General features: G+C 42.8%; 1 protein-coding gene across 3 annotated transcripts in view; it reads left to right on the top strand.

Annotated features, from left to right (window-relative positions):
- The first annotated feature begins 17,111 nt into the window (after window positions 1–17,111).
- RNGTT (RNA guanylyltransferase and 5'-phosphatase) overlaps window positions 17,112–23,090 on the top strand; it is a 119,003-nt gene continuing 113,024 nt past the window's right edge. For 2 of the 3 annotated variants that reach the window (XM_035109415.2, XM_035109413.2), the window contains exons 1-4: window positions 17,112–17,320; window positions 18,275–18,384; window positions 19,624–19,727; window positions 19,807–19,895. In XM_035109415.2, the coding sequence (XP_034965306.1) occupies window positions 17,257–17,320; window positions 18,275–18,384; window positions 19,624–19,727; window positions 19,807–19,895 (367 nt within the window). In that variant the 5' untranslated portion in view covers window positions 17,112–17,256. Of the gene's footprint in view, window positions 17,321–17,440; window positions 18,092–18,274; window positions 18,385–19,623; window positions 19,728–19,806; window positions 19,896–23,090 lie in introns of those variants that run through there. The other variant, XM_035109416.2, reaches the window with a different exon arrangement.

Genomic DNA, 23,090 nt, shown 5'->3' with positions numbered 1-23,090 from the left:
TCTACTGTATCAGAAATTTTATGGCTGCAATTGCTTATGCGGATACACAGTTAAATTAACTGGAATACAGTGTATAGTTTTGGAAGGACAAGGGTGGCTAATATATTTACTGGTTGAGAGACATTGTGGTGCTGCATAACACACAGACCTTTATTACAACAAATATTCACTACCTTGCACTTGAGCATAATTCACAAACTTGTGTTTCTTCTACAGTATTTAATAAAATACTCAAAATAGATTATTAGCAGTATTGGTTTTTATAACAAACTAGAGATTAACATTCAGCTTCTAACTTGAGGTGGCAATTCCCAGCCACTTACTCATTTAACTTGCGGGCATTCAGGTTTAAGCATGTGGCAAAACTTAAGAAAATTAAAAGGGGGCGGGGCTCTGGGAAAATGACATTGTCAATCTCATCCACTATTGACTGTGTGTGATTTTGGTGTTGGGGATGATCCCTGGAATGTAACCCTTGCGTAAGTTGTAGGCCTGCTGTAATTTTATCTGTTTCATAGAGGTTTTTTGGCTCAAGTTTTAATTCTGAGCAACCAAGCTATGTTTCCTGGCTTTAAAGCTACTGAGGGAAGTAAGGTAATGTGAAACCGAGAGCTAGTGTGCTGCAGTGAACTTGGAATTCCCAGGCTCAAACATGGCCTCGCCCATACCGTAAAATGATTTGGCAAGGCCACATTCCCAGGGCAAGGAATGAGGGCACATGATGCAGGAAATGTGCTGAAGATAAGCAGGTCTGGATCTGCTCAGAGCTTAGATTATATATACTGTACAGTTCTACTTAGAGTTCCATGGAAGAAGAGTAGGATGTAAACGTCATAAAATGTCTCTGACCATACCTGTAATTACCCTGACGCAGTGTCATTATAAGGCAACTTCAAATATTCACAAGTAATGCCACCGGTTAATGAACCTTGGCAGTGGTATCTCCCAATTAGCACCTGCCCTCTAGTAGGGGTATTTCCCAAGCCTTCTATCTGACAGGCATTTCAATGGGAATGTCAATGGTAGAAACTGGGACCATACATGTTGCGCTGGCAAGAATGACGCCTGATGTACGGGAAGGCCACCCCGAGAGACGCCCAGGAGCCCCCTTTTATTGGCAATTTTACATGCTGTCAATGGTTAACCCTTTAGGCACAGTCTTCCAATCAAAGACGGACACATACAACCAAAGGTGGTACTGTAACACCATATATGGAACTGCCCATGAATACGACACCTCCAAATTCCCCACACGACGCCATTATGTACGTGACTGTTTTCCATGCTCCTGCCTCCACGCCTCTATCACATGCTCCTCTTCAAACACCCCTCCTAAGCCCATCTTGTGACCCTCAGTATTTTTCCACCACCCCATTGTTCTTCCCTGTCTTGTCCGTCCGGTCCGGTCCTGTGTTGTCCTGTCCTGTCCTGCTACACGTGTCTGCTATTCTGACAGTGCAGTGTGCCAGCGCTATTTCTAACCTTGGCATAATCGATGTGGTTTGCCAACGCCGATCCAAACCATCCCTACACATACATACAAGGCGTATGCTCTTACACAGAGCTTTGGCCTCTCACCACATCAAGCACATTTGAAGCCATACACTCAGAAATACTAAATGCTTATTATTTTTCTGCCATTATTGCACTGTTTCATTTCCTATTCTGGATCATATTTTTAAAACGACATAATGCTCTAGTAACTGAATCCTGTAAATTCTGACTTCTGTAGCACAACCCTACCAACTATTGTCAACTATAGAAAGTGATACGGTTTTTATGGACATAGGCCTATGCACTTTTATGACACGAGCTATAATGTAAACTCATTAAAGCGAGAAACAATGACTTGCTATTGCCTGCAAAACAATACCAGTGGAGCAAATAACAATTCTGTGTTGCTCATCACTGACACTTGTTAAAACTCCCTGGTGCTACTCAAAAAAGATAAGATTTGGGCTGCACTGTTGGTATCATTAATCCCACTCTGTTGGGTTTGGGATTTTAAAGGGCTTGAAATAATACATGTTACTATAGAATGCAACTACAAGAATAAATACTATTTGGTTTTAATCACCACTGGAGTTGCTGAAAATAAAATAACTTGAATGCAACATAGACTGAGGCAGTAGTTCTGCCTATAATAATAAAAAGACCTATTTAATATTAGAATGATTTTGTATAACTTTACAATTCTGAAGAATTAAATATCAAAGTCCTTTTTGGTTGGTATAATAAGATGTACAGTAACATTTTTTTTCCACCACCAGCACTGGGGGGGGGGAATGTTTGAAATTCCAGGTTGTAGTTATGCAGAGGAAAATGTTTCATATTTGAAAGTGCTACCGTAGCATTAGATTTCTAGTGCATAAGCAAAAATGACATGAATTCCCCCCCCCCCGCCCTGAGAGGAGTAATAACAATGATACAATACAATACTTCGGACTGCAATCCTAGAAGCTGGAAATATTCATTTCATTGTATTTTCAGACCAGGTTCGCAACACGAGGCAGTAGCTAATAATACTGATGTCATCCTAAGCCTTTGTGGATGATTTAGTCTTAACAGTTCAAGATCCAGCAACCAGTATACCTAAAGCGTTAGAAGTAATACAGGAGTTTGGGCAGCTGGCAGGGTTTAAATTGAATAAAGTGAAAACCAAAGTGTTAAGCAAAAATCTTTTATTAGAAGTAACAAATAGATTGCAAGAGACCACCGGCCTAATGTTTGTTAAAAAGGTGAAATACCTGGGTGTCAATATGACTGGTAAAAATATTGATTTATTTAAAAACAATTATGAAAAATTATGGAATGAAATCAAAAGAGATTTAGATATATGGACGAATTTGAAATTGTCATTGTTAGGCCGTATTTCAGTGATAAAAATTAATGTATTGCCAAAAATGTTATTTCTATTTCAAGCGTTACCTATTGTGGAGAAACAAGGATGTTTTAAAGAATGGCAAAAAGCTTTATCAAGGTTTATCTGGCAGGGGAAGAAACCTCAAATTAGATATAAGTTATTAACGGATATTAAAGAAAGAGGAGGCTTCTCCCTGCCAGATCTAAAACTCTATTTTGCTGCAGCATTTTGTTGGATGAAAGAATGGTTTATGCTTGACAACACTGATGTTCTGGATTTAGAAGGTTTTGACAATGCATTTGGGTGGGATGCTTATTTATGGTATGATAAGGTCAAGATTCATAGAGGTTTTAAATGCCATATTATAAGGAAATCACTGCTGAATGTTTGGGCCAGATATAAAGATCTTTTGGAGAAGAAAACACCCAGGTGGATCTCACCACTAGAGGCCAAAGTAAATAAAAAGTTAAATATGGAGGCCAAGTGGTTGACATATACTGTAAGGACATATTGATTGAAGAAAATGACCAGGTGAAATTAAAGTCATATGATCAGTTGAAAAGTCAATTGAGTGATTGGTTACAATATCATCAAATGAATGAAATGTATAAATTGGATAAGAAAATTGGTTTTCAAAGGGAAAAGGGAAAAATCAAAATTGGAAACAGAATTGTTAGAGCCTAAAGTTAAAAACCTTTCAAGGATGTATAATTTATTGTTGGAGTGGCATACAAGACGAACAAACAAAATTGGTTATGATTGAGTGGGCAAAAGATATAGGACTTAATATTATGATGGAAGACTGGGAAAGGTTATGGAAAAGTAATATGAAGTTTACAGCATGTAATGTGTTAAAAGAGAATATGCTAAAGATGATGTATAGGTGGTATCTTACGCCAGTGAAACTGGCTAAGATTTATCATAAAAAAGATAATAAATGTTGGAAATGCAAAGAAGCGGAAGGAACCTTTTACCATATGTGGTGGACTTGCCCCCAAGTAAAGAGCTTCTGGGACAAGATTTATAATGAGTTGAAGAAAGTGTTTAAAAACACATTTGTTAAGAACCCAGAAGCTTTCTTACTTGGTATTACAAGAAAAGAATTGCCTAAGAAAGACATTACCTTTTTTCTGTATGCCACAACAGCAGCTAGAATTGTGTTAGCAAGGAATTGGAAATCAGAAGATATACCAACGGTGGACGACTGGCAGATGAAGCTGATAGAATTTATGGAACTGTCTGAATTGACTGGGAGAATCCGGGATTGGAGTGAGGAGTCGGTGGAAGAAGATTGGAATAAATTTAAATTTTATTTGGAGAAGAATTATAAAGTTAAAAATATTTATTAAAGGAGGCGGAAGTATAAGGAGGCGGTAGAAGCAAATTACTTTCGAGGAGGAGGGGTTAAGATTATATGAAAAATAGTTATGTTTTCTAGATCCAAAAGATACGTTGAAAAAATGGAATTTAGAGATGAAAATGGAACTAGAATAATGGTTTATAATGTGTAATTCAAGAAAGAATGGTATTAAGAATTAGAAGTGCTAAACTAGTTATAAATAGAAACATGGAAGGGGGGGGGACGGAGGAAGTCGATGGAGTTAAGAATTGGCAAGTGAGCAATATAACGTTATGTAAACTAAAATTTGATGTTATGTATGCTCAAACGAGTCAATGTATTTGATCTATTTGTTTTTTTCTTTTGTCTTTTGTCTTTTTTAATTTTCTCTCTTGTTTTTTCTACTTTGTTAAAATCAATAAAAATATTTGGGGGGAAAATACTGATGTCATCCTGTGATGAGGGGTTCGTTTTTATACTATAGCATATTTATAGTTTTATTTATTTAATTTGTATAATTTGTATTTATTTAATTTGTATACTACAGTACCCTTAATTTGAAGAACACAGGGTGGATAGTGTATTTTAGGGAAAGGCTTTCCATTTTAGGACAAGTTGCTTTTTCTCAGTTAATTCTCACAGCAAATAATTAGGTAGATTTTAAAACAAATTTAAAGTGTCATATGTGTGAGAGTATTTACCCTTAAGGCCTTTTCAGGAGTGGAGTGTTTAAATATGTCAACAACTTGGTAGCAATTACTCTAATCCAGTAGATTAAAAAGTGTGCTTTTCTTGTTTTATTTGCATCTCTTTGCTGCCAGTCAGTGAGTTATGAACTCAAGGCCCTCTTGTACTTAGATTTATGAGATATTATTCTCACTGGTTTAAGGTATATTAAAGACTGGGTTGTATCCAGTGCCCCTGTGAGAATATCCTCTCATTTCCCTGCATACCTCCAAATCTGCTCCAGAAGATCCCCAAACCAGAGTAAATTCTGGAAGTATATAGGGGGAGAGCGAAGGGCAAATTCCATTATTTGAGCAGAAGGTCTGTTCTGCTTGTGCATGAGATGTCATTGGGTACAATCTATTGCATCTAATACATAACTTTTTAAAAATTATCCTGATAAAATTGTGATAATGAAGTATGTAAGAAAGGTGAGGAAGCCCTCAGTGACTTTTGAGGCAACAATTTGTGTATCCATATCAGCTCTCAGCTTATTTTCATTTCAAATCTGGCATAAACACACATTCTTTCCCCCCCTGTACCTGCAGGGTTTTTGTTTTTGCTTACTGATTTTGAAAAAAAACCCACAACTTCATTTTGATACTTTCTCATTTGAAAGGAGAATGCCATATTGTTTGACCCCAAGATCACTTTGTTTTGTTTTGTTATAATGAATTGCACCCTAATCCTCTTTCTTTTCTTGGAGCTCTCCAAGGCGCTCTAGAAGCCCATTTGGTATGTCCTGTCCCCTCCCCCCCATCAAAGGCATTTATACCTCTATTGCAGGGGTTCCCAAACTAAGGCCCGGGGGCCAGATGCGGCCCAATCGCCTTCTCAATCCGGCCTGCGGACGGTCCGGGAATCAGCATGTTTTTACATGAGTATAATGTGTCCTTTTATTTAAAATGCATCTCTGGGTTATTTGTGGGGCCTGCCTGGTGTTTTTACATGAGTAGAATGTGTCCTTATATTTAAAATGCATCTCTGGGTTATTTGTGGGGCATAGGAATTCATTCATTTTTTTTTTCAAAATATAGTCCGGCCCCCCACAAGGTCTGAGGGACAGTGGACCGGTCCCCTGCTGAAAAAGTTTGCTGACCCCTGCTCTATTGCATTTCTTGTCCATTTCTTGCCTCGTTTCTGACAAATTGCTTTCAGAATTATGCTGCTTTGGTTTAGTAGACTGAATGCTGGACTTCAACTAAGGAGACTGGTTCAAATCCCCCCACCTCACTCTTGCTACAAAATTTGCTGGGTGATGATTCTGCAGTCACTCTTTCACATGGTGTTTATAAGGAAAAAATGAGGTAAGCCTGTGTGTACTGTGACGAGTATAGGGCTCCGTTGAGTTGTTTATGACTCAATTAGGAGCCACTCATTATCTGCCCAGCGCACTTTCTCTAGCGCTTCTGCTCCATAGACCCGGGCTGGCAGTAAAACACACACAGCAGAGTTCTTCTTCTCACACAGCGAAAGCTTGTATAGCCGTTGGATAAAAAGCCTCTTAAGAACACACAGAGTCCAAAGTGTTCTAATAACTACTTAAGTTTATTCTAGAGAGAAAAATAACAAACAACCTGGTGAGAGCGCAGACATCTTGCGACCGTCTCCCAGGCAGAAACGAAACCAACTGCAACATACAGAAACACTTCTGGTACATTCTGTAACATGATCTTCCTCAGTGGTCAGGTGCTACAGTACACAGTTAACTCTTTAGTTACTTGTTACTCATCACACCCCCTCTCACCTGAACACTGGGGATAGCGGGTATCCAAACTTACCCCAAAACCAACCCTTCACAGAATTCCCCATGCCGTTGGAAACTCAAGGGTTTTGTGAACCCATCTGCTAGGTTCTCTTGGCTTGGACAATACCTCAACTTCACCAAGCCTACCTGTATGCTCTGACATACGTTTCGGAAGCGGATGTCTAAGTGTTTGGTTCTGGCCTTGAACTGTCCAGACTCCGCCAGTCTCAAAGATGGTTGATTGTCGCCCCAAACAGTGATGGGCTGGCTACAATCACCCCAGATTTCCTGGACCAAACATCTGTAGTACTCCAATTCAGTGCATGTCGCAGACAACGCACAGAATTCTGCTTCCGTGGAAGACATTGCTATTAGGCTTTGCCTGCGCGACCGCCAACCAATCAGGGCATTTCCAAACTTGACTACCAAACCAGTCACTGACTTCCTGTCCTCCTGATTGGCCCAATCAGCATCTGCAAAACAAGTGAGTTGTGGCTCACCTTGCGCTGACATCTCCAAACAATACTCTTTGGTCTCCTGCAAATACCTAAGCACTCTCTTAATGCCATTCCAAGCATGCACGCTAGGTTTCGATGCTTCTCTACTGAGCAAATTGACTGCAAAGGCAATATCTGGTCTGCTCCATTGTGACAAATACAACAGACTCCCTAGCGCTGACTGAAACACTTCAGGACTCTCAAACGCTACTTTGTCCTTCACTTGTGACTCTTTCACAAAGTTTGTCTCCATGGGTGTTCTGACCCCTTTACAATCAGACATTCTGAACTTCTCAAGCAAATGTTCAATCTTGCCTTTCTGACTGAGCAAGAAACTTCCATCCTCAGTTCTGTCTATCTGCACACCTAGATAAACATTCACTGCACCTAGATTCTTGAGTTTGAACCTCTTGCCTAGCTCTTTTGCAAACTTCTGCACTTGCATCTGGCTCTTTGCTAAGCAGATCCACAGGTCCACAGAGGAAAAACAGAATTCAGGTGTTATTCCTTCTTTAGATGACTTCATTGGCTTTTCATAGTGGTTCCCACCCCCCCTACTTTAAAATATATTAATCTCTCTGATTTTACATTACAGTATTTTCTTAAAACGGTTCCAGTAATTATATCATTCTCTCCCTTGTCCTTCCCCTCCTTGTTGCTCTTTGCCTTGCATGGAATGCCTTTGACGCTAGAATTGTCTGTTTCTTTGAACCTTTAATTTGGGGAACAGATTTTACAAGCTGAAGTCCTTGATACAGTACAGTTGTAATTTTGCCAAGTGCTAAATATGACTGCATCCTTTAACAGAATATATTTCCCCCCTGTTACATGACGTAATAAGAGACTCTGTTGGCATTTTGATGCAATTTAAATATTTGACAAGCAGAAACATGTTGCAACCCTAAATTACATATGTTGAGCGCTTTGAAGGTATAAGGGGGTTGTCTGCTATAAATTAAAGGCTGTTAGAAGAGAGAAGAAAATTAAGCAGCTGCTGCCTAGGCTTGCTCTTGATTATATGCAAGAACACTAAATGACTCAGCCTCATGTGATATGGAGAAAGGGGTGATGTAATTGGTACGAAATACACATGACTTCCTAGGGGATTAACCCCCCTCCCGCATGCGCAATACTGCCTGGTTAATGCTACTTCTATTATTGTGTGCTGAAAATTTGGCTCTTTTTCCCCAAATAACAGCAAAGGAAGGAGGAACTACTTGATTATTCTAAGTATACATGAATGCGGAAAAACAGAGTTTGTATATCAGCATAGATGGAGATTCGCTTTAGATGGTGTGGTGGGTTAAAAAAAAGAGTTACCAGGTATTCAACCTGTTTATTTATCGCAGCAGCCCCTTGTGCAACCTGAAACCGACAAGGCACCTAATAGACTCCATTATTAATAGTGCCTCATTTGACTGTCTGCTGTCTCTCTCCCTCATTTCATCTTAAGGCTGCAGGCCTCATTCATGGCTGCAGCAACAGCCAATTTTTTCCCCTGCTCTCCCTGTTTTGTTTACTATCCACCCAGCCTGAAGGTGGATGGAGAATGGAAAAGCCTGCATGCTATTTTGTAGCATTTTGTTTGGTTTAACAAGGCTGGTTTGGGAATCGTGTTTATAAGTGTTTGTTTGAAATGAGAGATTGGTAAAATGAGAGATTCTGGAGTAGAAAAACACTTTTTGCTCTGGAAGCTTTCAAACATTTTTGTCAACTCGCTTGCTATTACCACTATTATAGGAATTCCACTACTATAGGAAGGAAATGGGAAAACCCTCCCCCTTGTCTCTTTGCTCACAAATCCTGTCTTAAGGGTGTATCTGTGTATGAATAGGGTGATCCTGTGACCTGGAGTCAGGAACTACGGTAAGTGATTACCATTACAAAAGAATGGCCAGGATGCCCAGGTAAAAGCAATCAGTGACCATTATCTGGTATCCTAGCAGAGAGGTTTTCTGCTGTAGACCACCCCTTCAGTGATGTATGTATGATGTTTTGGGGGATGGTCTTGAGCTACAGGGGAGGCAATTTTCAAATGTCTATATAAGAGCTTGCACACCATTCTTCTCAGGGGCGTAGGAAGATAGGGGCGGTGGGGGCGGGCCGCCCTGAGCGGCAGGCTCCAAGGGGCACCATCGTGAGCGCCCGCCCTGCCCCGCCCCCAAAACACGCACCCCGCCCCTGGAATGCATGTCACGCCCCTCCAGGAGGCGTGCCTCGCCCCCGGAATGCGTGCCACGGCCCACCAGGAGGGGCGCCATGGCCCTGGAATGTGCCCCCCACCCCTCCGGGAGGCTCCCGGAATGTGTGTCCCTCCCCTCCGGGAGGCGCGCCCCGCCCCCAGAACGGGCGGCAGCCCCGCCCCCGGAGCATGAAGCTCCGCCACTGATTCTTCTAGGTTCCTCTCCTCGCTTCCTGCGTGGGGTGAGCGGGGGACCCTGTTGCAACAGTTTAATAAAGATCATGTTTACTAGCTGCTTTGCTTCTCAGTATTCTCTGGTTGGCCTCTGTTATTTTCTCCTACCGATAGAGAAGCTACTTAAGGACTCTATACAGTCATACTTCATGTTGCATCTGCTGCGGGTTGCGTTTTTCCTGGTTACAAACGTGGTGGACCCGGAAGTGTTTAACTTCTGGGTTTCGCCGCATGCGCAGAAGCATTTGGTGTGCTTCGCACATGTGCAGAAGCGCTCTATTGCGCTTTCGCGCATGCACAAAAGCACCACTCGGGTTGCGGACTTTTTGGGGTGCAAACTGCACCCCAGAACGGATCGGTCCCCAACTCGAGGTACCACTGTATGGGCTCCTAGATACCCCATAAGGGAAAGGGAGCAGCATTTTTCTTATAACACCATCTTGTGATACAGATATTCCCTCCCTAGAGGAAAGTATGGGCATTATTTTATTATCTTCGGGATCTGCTTCTTGAAGCTCAAAGACAGAAATAAAACAGTTTAGGATTTCTTTTTTTAAATAATGCCAAGCTGAAATCTTAACCGTAGCAAATTTAGATTTTTATGGGAGCTTGCCTTAGTAAATTGCACTTCATTGGAAAAGTATTTCCGTGTAGATATGTATCAGAACCTTAAACTGAGCAAGATGGGACAGAATATCCATTAAGTATGCTCAAGGGCTGGGTTTTCCTGTTTGTGTTCAGACAGAAGTGAAACTGCAAAGCTTGTGGATTATTGCTGGCATTTACGTAGTACTGGGAAAAGTCCCGATTGCAACATTCATGCGTCAGCCAAAGAGAGAAGCTCTGTTGGCCTCACAGAATATATGCGATAGAGCAGCAGAAAATGGATTACCCGGAAACCAGCTTTGCTGGGGGGTACATCTTGCTGGTTTTTTCATTAGGAAATATGCAGCAGGAAGGGGGGAGGGGAGGGAAAAGGAAATCTTTGACCCAGTTTCAGTTTTGAACGGAAGCAACATCATGCAAATACTCCAGGAGCCTTAATTTGCTTCTGTTTTGGAAATTCCTGATTTCGGAACGAGTGAGACAGCAGCACATATTTAATTAGGACATTTAACTATCCAGTGTACATTTATGAGATAGCTTCTTTTGAGTTTTAAGACTAGACAAAATTAAGCAGTATGGAAAGGCATGTTGTAAGCTTGCTCCCTTCTCATGGGCAATTCTCCTCACACACTCCCCCAGCCAGAAAATATTTACTTCCTTATTCTTTTAAGCAATATTGTAGCAGAGTTTTTCATTTGTTTTCTTGTAATGTTTGTACGCTATGCTATTAAAAGCAGTGTAATCCACTAGTACTTCTACATGGTTTGTGACAAATAGGGGAAAAAAGCAAGGGAAATAAACTGAATACAGTAAATCCACAATTTATACAGGGATTACGTCCCGGGGATCGCACCTAAGACCAAAATTGTGTATAGTCAAAACACATCGGGTGCAATGGCGGGTGGAATTGCCAAAGTCTTTTTTTCCTCGACAGCCATCCCCGTTTATATTTTTTTAAGCCAAGTGTGTAAAGCTGAATATGTGCAAGTTAAACGTGCGTAAAGTTGCAGGCTTAATGTACATCCAAGGAAAATTTCATCTTAAGTACAGAATGCTGAAGCAGACATCTTGAATGTTTTTCTCAGCTTGAGACAATTGGGGCCACAATTCAGCTCCAATTGTCTGTACAGTCCTCAAACTAGTAAGTTGACACATGATAGATTGGGGAAGCTCCATTTGTCCACATAAGTTATTTATCAGCACACTTCCCTCTCACTTTCTTGAGCTGGGCCTAGGGGTTTAGATAGGAGTTGGGGATTATCACTTGATTCTTTCTTGACAGAGTGTACACTCCTCCAGAAATTTCTCCTTTTAGTGTGGCGCCTGTAGTCTTGTTCTCACAGCTGCCTCTCGGTTTTCCTAACCTTGCCTCCAAGCGTTTATTCCTGTCTTCTGTTTGCACAGTGGAAAAACAGCAGAGGAAAGCACAGCACTGCTGAAGACATCTGCCCCTTTATTTTGTATGTCTCAAAAGCACCTGGTATAAATGGCATCCACTCAAGATTTATTAAAGAACTGAAATGTGAAATTGCTGATCTTCTGACAAAAATATGTAACTTATCCCTAAGATCTGCTTTTGTGCCTGAGGACTGGAAAGCGGATAATGTAACATCTGTAAGGAAAGGGATCTGGAGCAGGATCTGGGAAATTACAGGCAGGTTAGCTTCTGTTTTGAGAAAACTGATGGAAAGAGTTATTAAAGATAACATGATCAAGCATGGTTCTTTAAGAACAAAGCCAGAAGAACCAGCATGGTTTCTGTAAAGGTAAGTCTGATAACCCTTTAGAGATATTTAATAGTGTCATTAAGTACGTAAATAGGGTGGTGCGGTATACGCAGTGTACTTGGACTTCCAAAAATCGTTTTTCATACAGTTTTATTACCAATCGCTTCTGAGTAAGTTTAGCGGTCATGGATAAGGGGACAGGTCATCTTACCGATCAATTACTGATTAAAGAACAGGAAACAGAGAGCAAAGTTAAATGGACAGTTCTCACAATGGAGAGATGAAAGAAGTTGTTTCCCCAAAGATCTGTACTGGGACTTGTAGTTTTTAACGTGTTCTTAAATGATGTAGAATTAGGATGAGAAGTGAGTTGGCCAATTTGCTAATGACACTGAATTGTTCAGAGTGATTAAAAACAGGATTACAACATTTGGGGGCTTTTTAGTCTGGAAAAATGGTGAGGGACAGGGGCATTGACAGGTATAGAAGATTGTATATGGTGAGGATCTCCATATATGGTGTGTGATCTCCATTATCAGGATCAGCAGGACATAGTGAACTTTCCATGGTAAGCATAAGGCTGTGGGGGGCGCGGGGGGGGGTGTTTGATGGTTTCTCTAATTTTGTTTTCTGCCATGCTTCTCCACTAGTCTGAAAAGGTTGGTGACGCCTGGGTTAGATAATTTTTTTATGGAGGACAAGGCTATCGGTAGCTACTAGTCATGGTGGTGATGTATGAACTGTCTCCAATATTATAGGCATCTGAATACTGTATAAGTTTCTCTGTGATACAAGGGAGCAGAATGCAGTTGTGCTCTTATCATCCCATAGGCCTCTGGTTCGCCAGTGTGAAAACAGAATGCTGGACAGGATGGGCCTCTGGTCTGATCCAGCAGAACTGTTCTCACGGTATAAGGAAGTGGCAGGCATTGTCCTCAATTGTTTACAGGCACACTGAGTCCACTGGAGACCCATAATGAAGTCACAATTGGTTTAGTTCTAATTCAGTCTCTGTGGATCCCTTATCTGTTAAAAGTGAAGAAGCCAAGCTGATTCCCTTCTCTCTTATTGCAGGGCCGCTAATATTGGTGTTCCAACTCTTCTAATTGCCTCTCTTCTGTATTTTCCCCAGTTCCACACTAATCAGGCTCTCCAGAGACAGGAGAACTACTACTTTGCATATAACCTTTTCGCCTTCCTGTTTCTTTTACTTTCTGCACAGCAAAGCTGGGTCTTTAAAGACTTGTCTCATGGTTCCTTATTAGGCAATTTGCTACTTTTAGTCTCGCTTCTCTATCTCCGCAATAACAATTAAGTAAATGGTCCAGGCAAGGCATGGGGTGAGCTTGCCTGTGTTTGGAATATTAAACCCATCCTTTTATGTGCTTTTCTGCAGCTGCTATTGAATCATTTTAGATTTGCATACTGTCACCTTTAATCATTTATTTATGAATAATTATTATAACTGCAGCTAAGGTGTGTTCATTACTGGCACTGGGACGCAGGTGGCGCTGTGGTCTAAACAACTGAGCCTCTTGGGCTTGCTGATCAGAAGGTTGGCGGTTTGAATCCCCATGACAGGGTGAGCTCCTGTTGCTCTGTCCCAGCTCCTGCCAACCTAGCAGTTTGAAAGCATGCCAGTGTAAGTAGATAAATAGGTACTGCTGCGGCGGGAAGGTATACAGTGTTTCCGTGCGCTCTGGCTTCTATCACGGTGTTCCATTGCACCAGAAGCGGTTTAGTCATGCTGGACACATGACCCGGAAGGCTGTCTGTGGACAAACACCGGCTCCCTCGGCCTGAAGTGAGATGAGTGCCGCAACCCCATAGTCGCCTTTGGCTGGACTTAACCGTCCAGGGGTCCTTTACCTTTACCTTATTACTGGATCTCTGAAGCAAGGAAGCTAAGATTGGTCTGCGTCAAACCCCAAAATTAAGCAAAGTTATCAAAGCCATTGAAATTCTGTTGGTCTACAACCGTTTCCAGTAAAGATCCCAAGAGCAGTAGTGCTAATTCCTCAAAATTAGACTTTTGGACCAAACACTTGTAGGATGTGCATACATGTGTGCAGTGGCGCACTAGCAAATCTGGTAATAACACACTCCTTTGCTCTAAAACCAGATCTCTGCCTACCAATAGGAGCTAGATACCCTGGGGACCATTGGGCACAAAGTATTGTCTCAGGGAGTGGGGTTGGGAGGCACAGTGCAATGAGCATGAGCCCCTCCTGTCCTGCTAGAATGACTGTAGCATGACAGTTGTAGAAGCCCTCAGGCTCACTCTGCTGGGCTGTGAAACATGTATTTCAAATAAAAGAGAAAGCAAGCAGTGTGAGATGCCTGGCAGGCCCTCCGTAGCTGTCAAGAATCCAGAGAGATTGGCCAGCAACTGGGTCACCATATGAGGCAGCAGCCAACCATAGATTATAAAGGCCTCTCCCAATTTTATCACCTGGCCAAGTCTTTGCCACAGGCTGCGCAAAGCTTTGGAAGACTTGGGGGGGGGGGGCTTCTTTGAGGAACCTGAGGTAAATAGCTGTTGCTAGCCAGGGTGAAACACCAGCCTCTGGCAGCAGAATAGCTTGGGCCAGTCCTGAATTTATTCCTAAGGAATGGAGACAGGTGGATTGAAATATAGGGCTGTGTGTGTTTATGTGTCACATTGCGCTGCTCTCCCTCAGTGGTGCCCCTGCCAATTACAGTTCTAGTATTCATACGTGAGGCCTTCTTTATTCCCACATAGCAGTCACATTTGCTTTGGACTGGCAGCTAGTGCAGCTGAGTACATTATATTCAGAACAGAACCACTGGGATCATAGGCCTCAGCCATAATTTCCAGAATAGACATGAGCATGCTTTATGCTTAGCTCCTTGGACAGCTGAACTGTGTTTAGGGAAGCAATGGTTGGGCTCGTTGCCAATGCCAACTGTTTCAAGGTCAGGCAGCAATCTTCTAGTGACAACAAGTCCTGGAAAGTAGGTCACATTTCTGAAAGCAATAGTTCCATTGTTTACCTTCCTGAAGGCTGAGTTTTAGAGTCAACAACATAAATAGTACAAGCACAATGTACTCCTCTATAGAGTTTTATTTGTATAGCTTAATATTAATAGTTAAAATCCTTTAAAAATATTATTAAACCCCCACAGAATGCTAATAATTATTTTAACTTTTCCTGTTGCTTTATAAGTTTGATGTTCAGGGAATTTTCCCTTAAGGCTTCAGCTCAAAGCACGTTTCTTCTTACAATATGGAGATACAGTTGTCCCCCTCATTATTGACTTTTTGTGGCTATCTAAAGACATTTCTTTACACAGGCATTTGGTGTTGGAGACTGAAACCTGATACGGCATTTTGAAATCTGCTGATGAATCATTTGACAATTGTTTCTTTCCTTCCTGTTTTTGTTATACTGTATTATGTGTTTATGGATTGTGCTTTATTCATACACTAATGAAATGAAGCTTTGCAATTAATGTTGTGCTAGTACAGTATGTGAAATCTTTGCGCCACCTACTGACTAAAGGCTGAATTTAAATCAAACATGAAGGATCAGGGTATTTTGTTTTGTTTTGTGTGCACGTAGACTTGACTCCAAAACAATGTAAACCCTGATCCAGCTAATGAACTATATTGGCAGTAGTTAAAATTAAAGACGCACTTACTGTTTTAAATTCCTATCCTGCCCTTCCTCCCAAAGGAGCCCAGGGTAGCAAACATAAAAAGTTAAAACTAAACAGTTATGAAGACACAGGAGACACCTGCTTTGCCCCCCCCCCCTGAGGTTATGCTTAATTTTTTGTGGCTCCATGATTTTATAAAGCTTCCTAATGATTGGAAGATGATGACTAATTTGAAGTTGAAGTATCAGTGTGGAATAGGGATGTTGTGTCTGAATTTCCGTGGGGTTGTGTTTTTTAATGCATTCATAATGGATAATTGGTAGTTTCTTCAAAGTGGTATTAGTTTCAGCCCATGTGCCTTACAATGCCTGTTCTCTCCCCCAATATAACACTGAGTTTGGGTGACTGCCATTCAGCTGGTGGAAGCCACCCCCCCCCCACACACTTAGGACTAACCCACATAGGAGTAGCATCACAATGCCACCATCCTGACCATGGTGTTGTCACTGTTTACCTGAATGGTGCATAAGGATGCATAAGCGCATGGGTGAGAGTGCTGGATGGGCTCTGCGGGTGCACCCCTGACCTCACCACCACCTTGTCTTGCCACTGCACCACCCAGGCAAGTGGCAGTAAATGCCAGTGCTTGGAAGATGGCTTTGAGGCACTGCCCCAGCACTTGCTCCTGAGAAGATCCCACCGAGAGCACTTCGCTAAGCACATAAATGAAATTTGTCTCAAACTGTCTGAAAACGAGGACGTGTCTTAGAAAAAGGGGAAAAATGGTAACCCTATTTTTATTTTTTTAGCCTGGCCGTTTCTTGGCCTTCAGAAGGGGTTTCCCAAATGCTTCTGATAGCTCAAAAGTCATTTGAGTCTCTTGCAAAAGCCTTCAGGCTTGCTAAGACAGCAAAAGTGAAGACAATGGAGACAATGGAGAAGTCCACGATTTACTTTCAAACTCAGGTCTTATTTGTGGGCTTTATTTATTATTATTAAAAACACAACTTACATCTTAAACGTGTCCTGTTAACACATTTGCATTGTCACAAGAAGCAGTCTAGGATAGGGCGCCCATTTTTGGTGCGAGACGATGCTAAGACGCATCGCCTTCCAGCAAACCTGGGCGGGATCCAGTTATCGCGTGCGAATTTAATTTAGTCTATTAAAAAAGTAGCATATGGCGCAACGGGACCTCCCTTTTTCCGCCCCCGCCCCCAAATCTGCTCTGCGGGGTTTGGGTGAGCTACGTTAAATCCCACTCTATATGTATTTTACAGTACAGTATAAACTTTATTAAATTAAAACCCTTTGCTTGCAGAAACCATATTTTACTTGAAAATCCACCGCATTAATAGAGTTAATAATGACTCCCCGCTCCCCCAAGCCTGAGGTATTCCTCTGTTTGTTTCATACTTCTATGGGTAGATGCGCGGCGTCTCCGCTTTGACAACCGCGCTGCCACAGAGAGGACGGGACACCCCCCTTCCTTCCTAGAGTGGCCAGAGCAAGCGGCAAGCTCGCTGGATTCCGGAAGCGGAACCGGCCGCTCTCGGCCGCGGTGCATTGTGGTCTGGCGGCTTCCGTGCGAAGTTGCTGGGACCGCTGCCGCTACCGCTGCTACTGCTACTGGCGCGGGAGGGGGAGCTGTCAGGGAGTCCTGCCTCCCCGAGAAGCGAGGCGGCTGCGTGAGTCTTCCGGCCTCGGGGCCGCCATGTCTTTCAACAAAATCCCGCCGCGGTGGCTGAGCTGCCCGAGGCGCGGGCAACCTGTGGCAGGTGAGCGGTGATCGGGTGGCCGGTGTGGTGACGGCGCAGGGCGGGACAGGCGCAGGGCGGGACAGGCGTCGCTTTCGCGCGCAGCAACTGTGCCTCTCCCGGCCCCTGAACACTTGCGCCTGTGGCTCCTGGCGCGCCGGTGCGATCGGTGGGTTGCAGGCGGGTAGAGGAGGACTTGTGCTTGGTGCGTTGTTATCCTTGCCATGAAAGACTCGGCCTTCGCGGAGGCAGGTCCTCGGGTTTATTCACGCTCCCCCAGTCCAAAGAGATAATTGTCACAGTCTCTCCTGGACAGACGGTGCGCAGGTTACATGGGCTCTGTTAGCACTCCGTAGCCGGGGGCAAGGTGTGAGTCTGCCCCACGCAGCTAACAGAAGCTAGAACAAATTGCGATTGCCTTCAGCTTGAAGAACAACACACAGGAATCAATAAGTAGTTTCTAACTACTTTAATATAGCAAGAGAGATACAGCATTGCTTCTGGCATCTTGCTTAGCCGAAAGAGAAAGTGTACAGAGTACAGTGAAAAACATCACGTGAGCATAGGGAGATAAGGACTTCCTTTCTTGTGGGAACAGACCCAATAACTTCACTAGCCTGGCTCAAGCTGCGTAGCTTGCCAGTGCATAGGAATCCCAACAGGCTCCCCGTCCGGATATAGATCAGGTTCATGCGGCTGCCCCGTTTATGTAGGACTTGGGAGTCCCTCAGGCATATTCACAGGTGTATGAAAGCAGTTACTCATCATTCTCGATATGACAGTGCTGCCAGGGTATGATGTTGTTTCAATTTGGTTTGCTTTGGTTAGTTTTAAACCAAAACAAAATCTCGCAAACTCCGCTACGGTTCTTGTGAAAGCATTTTAACAAAGATTCAGGCCGATGGTCGCACATGTTTATATGATTCCATATTCCTGCTGTAAGACGTAAGTTTTTTTGATTTTGTTGCCACACAGGAAAGTTTTTGCCTTTGAAGACAATGTTGGGACCAAAATATGATGATCAAGTTGCTGAAGAGTGTCGTTTCCACCCCAGTATGTTATCAAACTACTTGAAAAGTCTTAAGGTAAAGAATAAAACCAAATAAGCGTTTCCTTCACAGGGTAAACATTTGATTCCCCTCCTTTGATAAGTATAATAATAGAAGATTGTACATAATGGCTGTTTGGGGACAGTGGTATTGGGGAAACACAATTGCGGAGGAAAGATGTGCAGATAGAAATAACCCACTTTCTCTAAAGAATCACAGTCCTTTTACATAAGGGTCTGGCTACTTCTGTTTCAGTGTATCTGATGAAGTGTGCATGCACACGAAAGCTCATACCAAAATAAAAACTTAGTTGGTCTTTAAGGTGCTACTGAAGGATTTTTTTTATTTTGTTTCGACTCAGACCAACACGGCTACCTACCTGTAACTTTTGCACTGGTGAAACATAACACATTAACTGTATAAACTGTAGTTACAGGTAGGTAGCTGTGTTGGTCTGCCGTAGTCGAAACAAAATAAAAATATTCATTCCGGTAGCACCTTAGAGACCAACTAAGTTTGTCATTGGTATCAGGGCAGTCTCGAGCAGGTCGCACGCCCTGGCGCTGAGGGGCGGAGATCGCTCCGGCGCCCCCGCCCTCGCAGGGTGCAGTATGGTTTCCGCGCGGCGCCCTGCCTACCAGCCCGGCGCCCTGGTGCACCGCGCCACCGGGGGTCTACCTAGAGCCGGCCCTGATTGGTATGAGCTTTCGTGTGCATGCACACTCCTTCAGATACCTGTAAGCATATGTGCAGCACCACATCAGAGGAAAGGTGCCCAGCGTGCTTCCATAGCATATATGTAGCCTCAAATTCACATTTTAATTTGGCTATGCAATTGTTTCTTGGTACTATCCTTTTTATTACTGTTGTTGCCTGGCAGCCTGGGGCTATAAATCCACTTTACTAATATCTACACTCAAAGTTGATATCTACATTTTTATCCAAAACAATTGCTAGTTTGAGAGGAGTGAGGCGAGGTATGTTAGATGTGCAGAGGATATGCATCCTGAAGATAACAAACAGAAGGTAAAACTAACTTTTGAGGCAAAAGTAAAAAAAATAACAATATGCGCATAAACTTAGGAGACTGTGCTTTTGGGATGAGCTCTATGCTGTGGTGGTGGAGACTGCTAAAATCACTTTTCTCAATAGCAGCATTAAGGATTTGGAGGAGGATTGAGACAGTGTGGAGTGGTTGATAAATTCTTGGGGGAGGGGGCAGATAGCCCTGGGAAGAACTGTGTATGCCTTAAACACTGGTTTTATTATTTCCAGGTTAAGATGGGTCTGCTGATAGACTTGACAAATACTACTAGGTTCTATGAAAGGAGTGATATAGAGAAGGATGGGATCACATATATAAAACTTCAGTGTAAAGGGTAAGTTGATTGAATTCACAAGTATTTGCTTTTACACAATAGGAGTGCTTCTATAACTTGGACTGTTTTGTTTTGCCAGGCATGGTGAGTGCCCCACAGCTGATAACACAGAAACATTCATTCGTATATGTGAACATTTTAATAATAAGAACCCAACAGAACTTATAGGTACGTGTTTAATATTTCTGTTTTTGCCATTCTTCTGCCTTGTTTATCTCTCTTTTCACACAACACCCTTCCAATCCTTTCTCCACCATATACCAGTTTTATTTGGGAGTGAGCATTTCCCGTGGTAGTAGTGTGGTCAGTAGTACTTATAGGGCGGGAAAGTTATTTAGCACACCTATGTTATGTTCCAAGTAAAAGAACCATCTTCCTTTAAAGGGAGTAAATTAATTTGGCCAGCATCACACAACTGGGACAGAATAAAGTAGGTGTTAAAACTAAGTTTTACTTGGAGTAAAGCTATTGAAATTAATGGGCCTAACAATCATGCTCATTAATTTCACTGGGTCTGCTCTGAGTAAAACTTGGTGGGTGAATTTGAGAAAAAATATACAGTGGTGCCTCGCTTAACGAATGCCCTGCTTAACGAAATTTCTGCTTAATGAAAGGATTTTTCGAGCGGAGGTTGCCTCGCTAGACGAATGCATTTTACGAAAAATTCGTCTAGCGAATCGCGGTTTCCCATAGGAATGCATTGAAATTCAATTAATGCGTTCCTATGGGCAAAAATAAATAAATAAATAAAATTCAATGCATTCCTATGGGATTCGCTAGACGAATTTTTCGCTATAAGAAAAGACCCGTGGAACGATTTAATTTCGTCTAGCGAGGCACCACTGTAGTTGTTCTTACTGGAATCCGGTGAGTCTCCCCCCTCTCTCTTCCCCCTGAAGGTGCCATGGGGAGAAGGGGGTCCCAGGGTGCATGGGGGTCCCTGTTGAGATCATGCATTGGGGGGGGGGGGAACCCCCAAGTCAGGGAGCGGAGAGTCATGGCAGAGGGCAAAGGAGACGCAGCAGCAAAGGGGAGAAATTGCAGGCATTGCCCGAGGAGTTTGGGCAAAAGGGGCAGAGAAGAAGCCTGGAAAAAGGGGAGAAGAGAAGTGCCATTCGGTGTAACACGGACGGATCACGGAGGCCCAAACAAGCTGGGGGGCGCTGGGGGTGGAGGGACGCGCTCCCTGGCTTGCTCCGTCCTAGCTTGGAGGTCATAAAGTACCTTTTGCTGCTTCGTTCCTGTGCTTTAGGTAGGGTGCCACCTTTGGCTGGGCTAAATACAGGTGTAATTAAGGGGCTACATTAAGGGATGATATGATAGCCATGTTCAAATATATAAAAGGATGTCATATAGAAGAGGGTGAAAGGTTGTTTTCTGCTGCTCCAGAGAAGAGGACACGGAGCAATGGATTCAAGCTACAAGAAAGAAGATTCCACCCAAACATTAGGAAGAACTTCCTGACAGTAAGAGCTGTTCAGCAGTGGAATTTGTTGCCAAGGCGTGTGGTGGAGTCTCCTTCTTTGGAGGTCTTTAAGCAGAGGCTTGACAGGAATGCTTTGATGGTGTTTCCTGCTTGGCAGGGGGTTGAACTGGATGGCTCTTGTGGTCTCTTCCAACTCTATGATTCTAATGTATGTACAGGGCTGAATGTCTAGTTGGGTATATCTAATCTTGAAGTTTACCTAATTAATTTCTACAGTGCAGTATTAGCCCTCTTGGCTACATTACTTGGTAGTCTCTATAAAGCATAGGCATTGTATAAAGCAGTGGTTCCAAACTGGTGTTTGTTTGTGAACCCCACCCAGAGGGTTTGTGGCACCACTCAAATAATCAATAACTACCATAGTGATATCAACATTTTCAAAAGTAGGGGATATATGGCTTGGTGTTGCGACCTGCAGAGCCGGAGGGCTCACAGGCATTCAGATTTTGCAGAAGAACCAAGGAAGAAGCCTAAAACGGCAGTGATCAGTTCTAGTGTTTTAATAAAGAGAAAGGAATAGACTTAGCAACAGCAACCTGCCACTTCCCCTTGCCCCATCTCAAAGTCCTCTGTGGAATGCGGCAGCAAGGAGATGGCCTGTCTAATGTTGGACTGTCCACACCCAAGCAAACGTGCATACATTCTTTATACAACGGAGCAGCATACACCACAGTTTGGCTGATACCCCAAACATTACAGATGCTTCCCCTTTCTGGGCTCTGTGCCCAACCTCCCAAGTCCACAAATAAGAGTACTATATCCAGGCAGGCCAATTAGTGGATATCAAGGTGAGCTGTGTATGAGCTCAGTGCTACAGCTACTAAAAATCAAGGATGGGGTCACCTTGACTATCAATATGGCATAAGCAGGGCTTCCAGAACACTCCACCTTTGGTTCAACAGCAAGGTGGGGGATCCGCAGTACTTCGCTAATTGGGAACCACTGGCATAAAGCATAGGATCATTTTTAACCCCCCAAATTGCCAGTTTCAGAGGAGTGAGTAAAATTAATGAAATACATTATTTGTTGCATAGTATTCCAAGTTCTCCACAGGAAAATATAAGTGTATACAGTCTCAGTGGGCAGGGGTGTAAATTGTAGGAGGGCACATTTCAACAGTAGGAGAAACATATTGACAACAAAATAAGTCCAGCAGTGGAACCAGTTTCCTAGAGGTAGCAGCTTTAAGGTGAGGCTGAAGAGCCATCTGTTGTAGATGCTCTAGTTCTGGCTTTTCTGTACTGAGCAGGAGGTTGGATTAGACAGCTTACAAGTGCCCATTCCACTTGTGACAGCAGCCCTGAATTGATCAGAAGTGGAAAGAGAATGTCCTTATCTGCTGTCTGTTGTGGCTTCTGTGGGTGGTATTCGGCTAAGTTTTACTCAGAGTAGACCTATTGAAAAGGCAGTCTCAGACAGTGGCTAGTAGCCTTATCCTTAATCACCTTTTAAAGGCATCCAAATTGGTGGCTATCACTGTTCCTTGAGGGAGTAAATTCCATAATTTAACTATGCTTTGTTTGAAGAAGTACTTTCTTTTGTCTGTCCTGAAACATTAAGCATTTGGCTTCATTGAATGTTCCTGTGTTCTTAATCTTATGTGAGAGGGAGAACAATTTTCTCTGTCTACTTTCCCCCACCCCATGCATGCTTTTCTACACCTGCCATGTCTCCCCTTACTTGTCTTTCCTTAAACTAAAAAGCCCCACCTGATGTAATCTTTCCTCACTCCCTTGATCATTTTGACTGCTTTTCCAGCTCCACAATATGCTTTTTGTAGGTGAGGTGATTACAACTGTACGCAGTAGGTTTTTTAAAAAGGGATACAGTATTTGATTTTTATGAGCAATTATAGCGCTATTTATAGGGCTCTTTAC

This window comes from Zootoca vivipara, chromosome 3 (genome assembly GCF_963506605.1).
Source record: "Zootoca vivipara chromosome 3, rZooViv1.1, whole genome shotgun sequence".
Lineage (NCBI taxonomy): Eukaryota > Metazoa > Chordata > Lepidosauria > Squamata > Lacertidae > Zootoca > Zootoca vivipara.
Note: the sequence above shows the minus strand (reverse complement) of the source record. Positions and strands in the feature narration are given on the sequence as shown.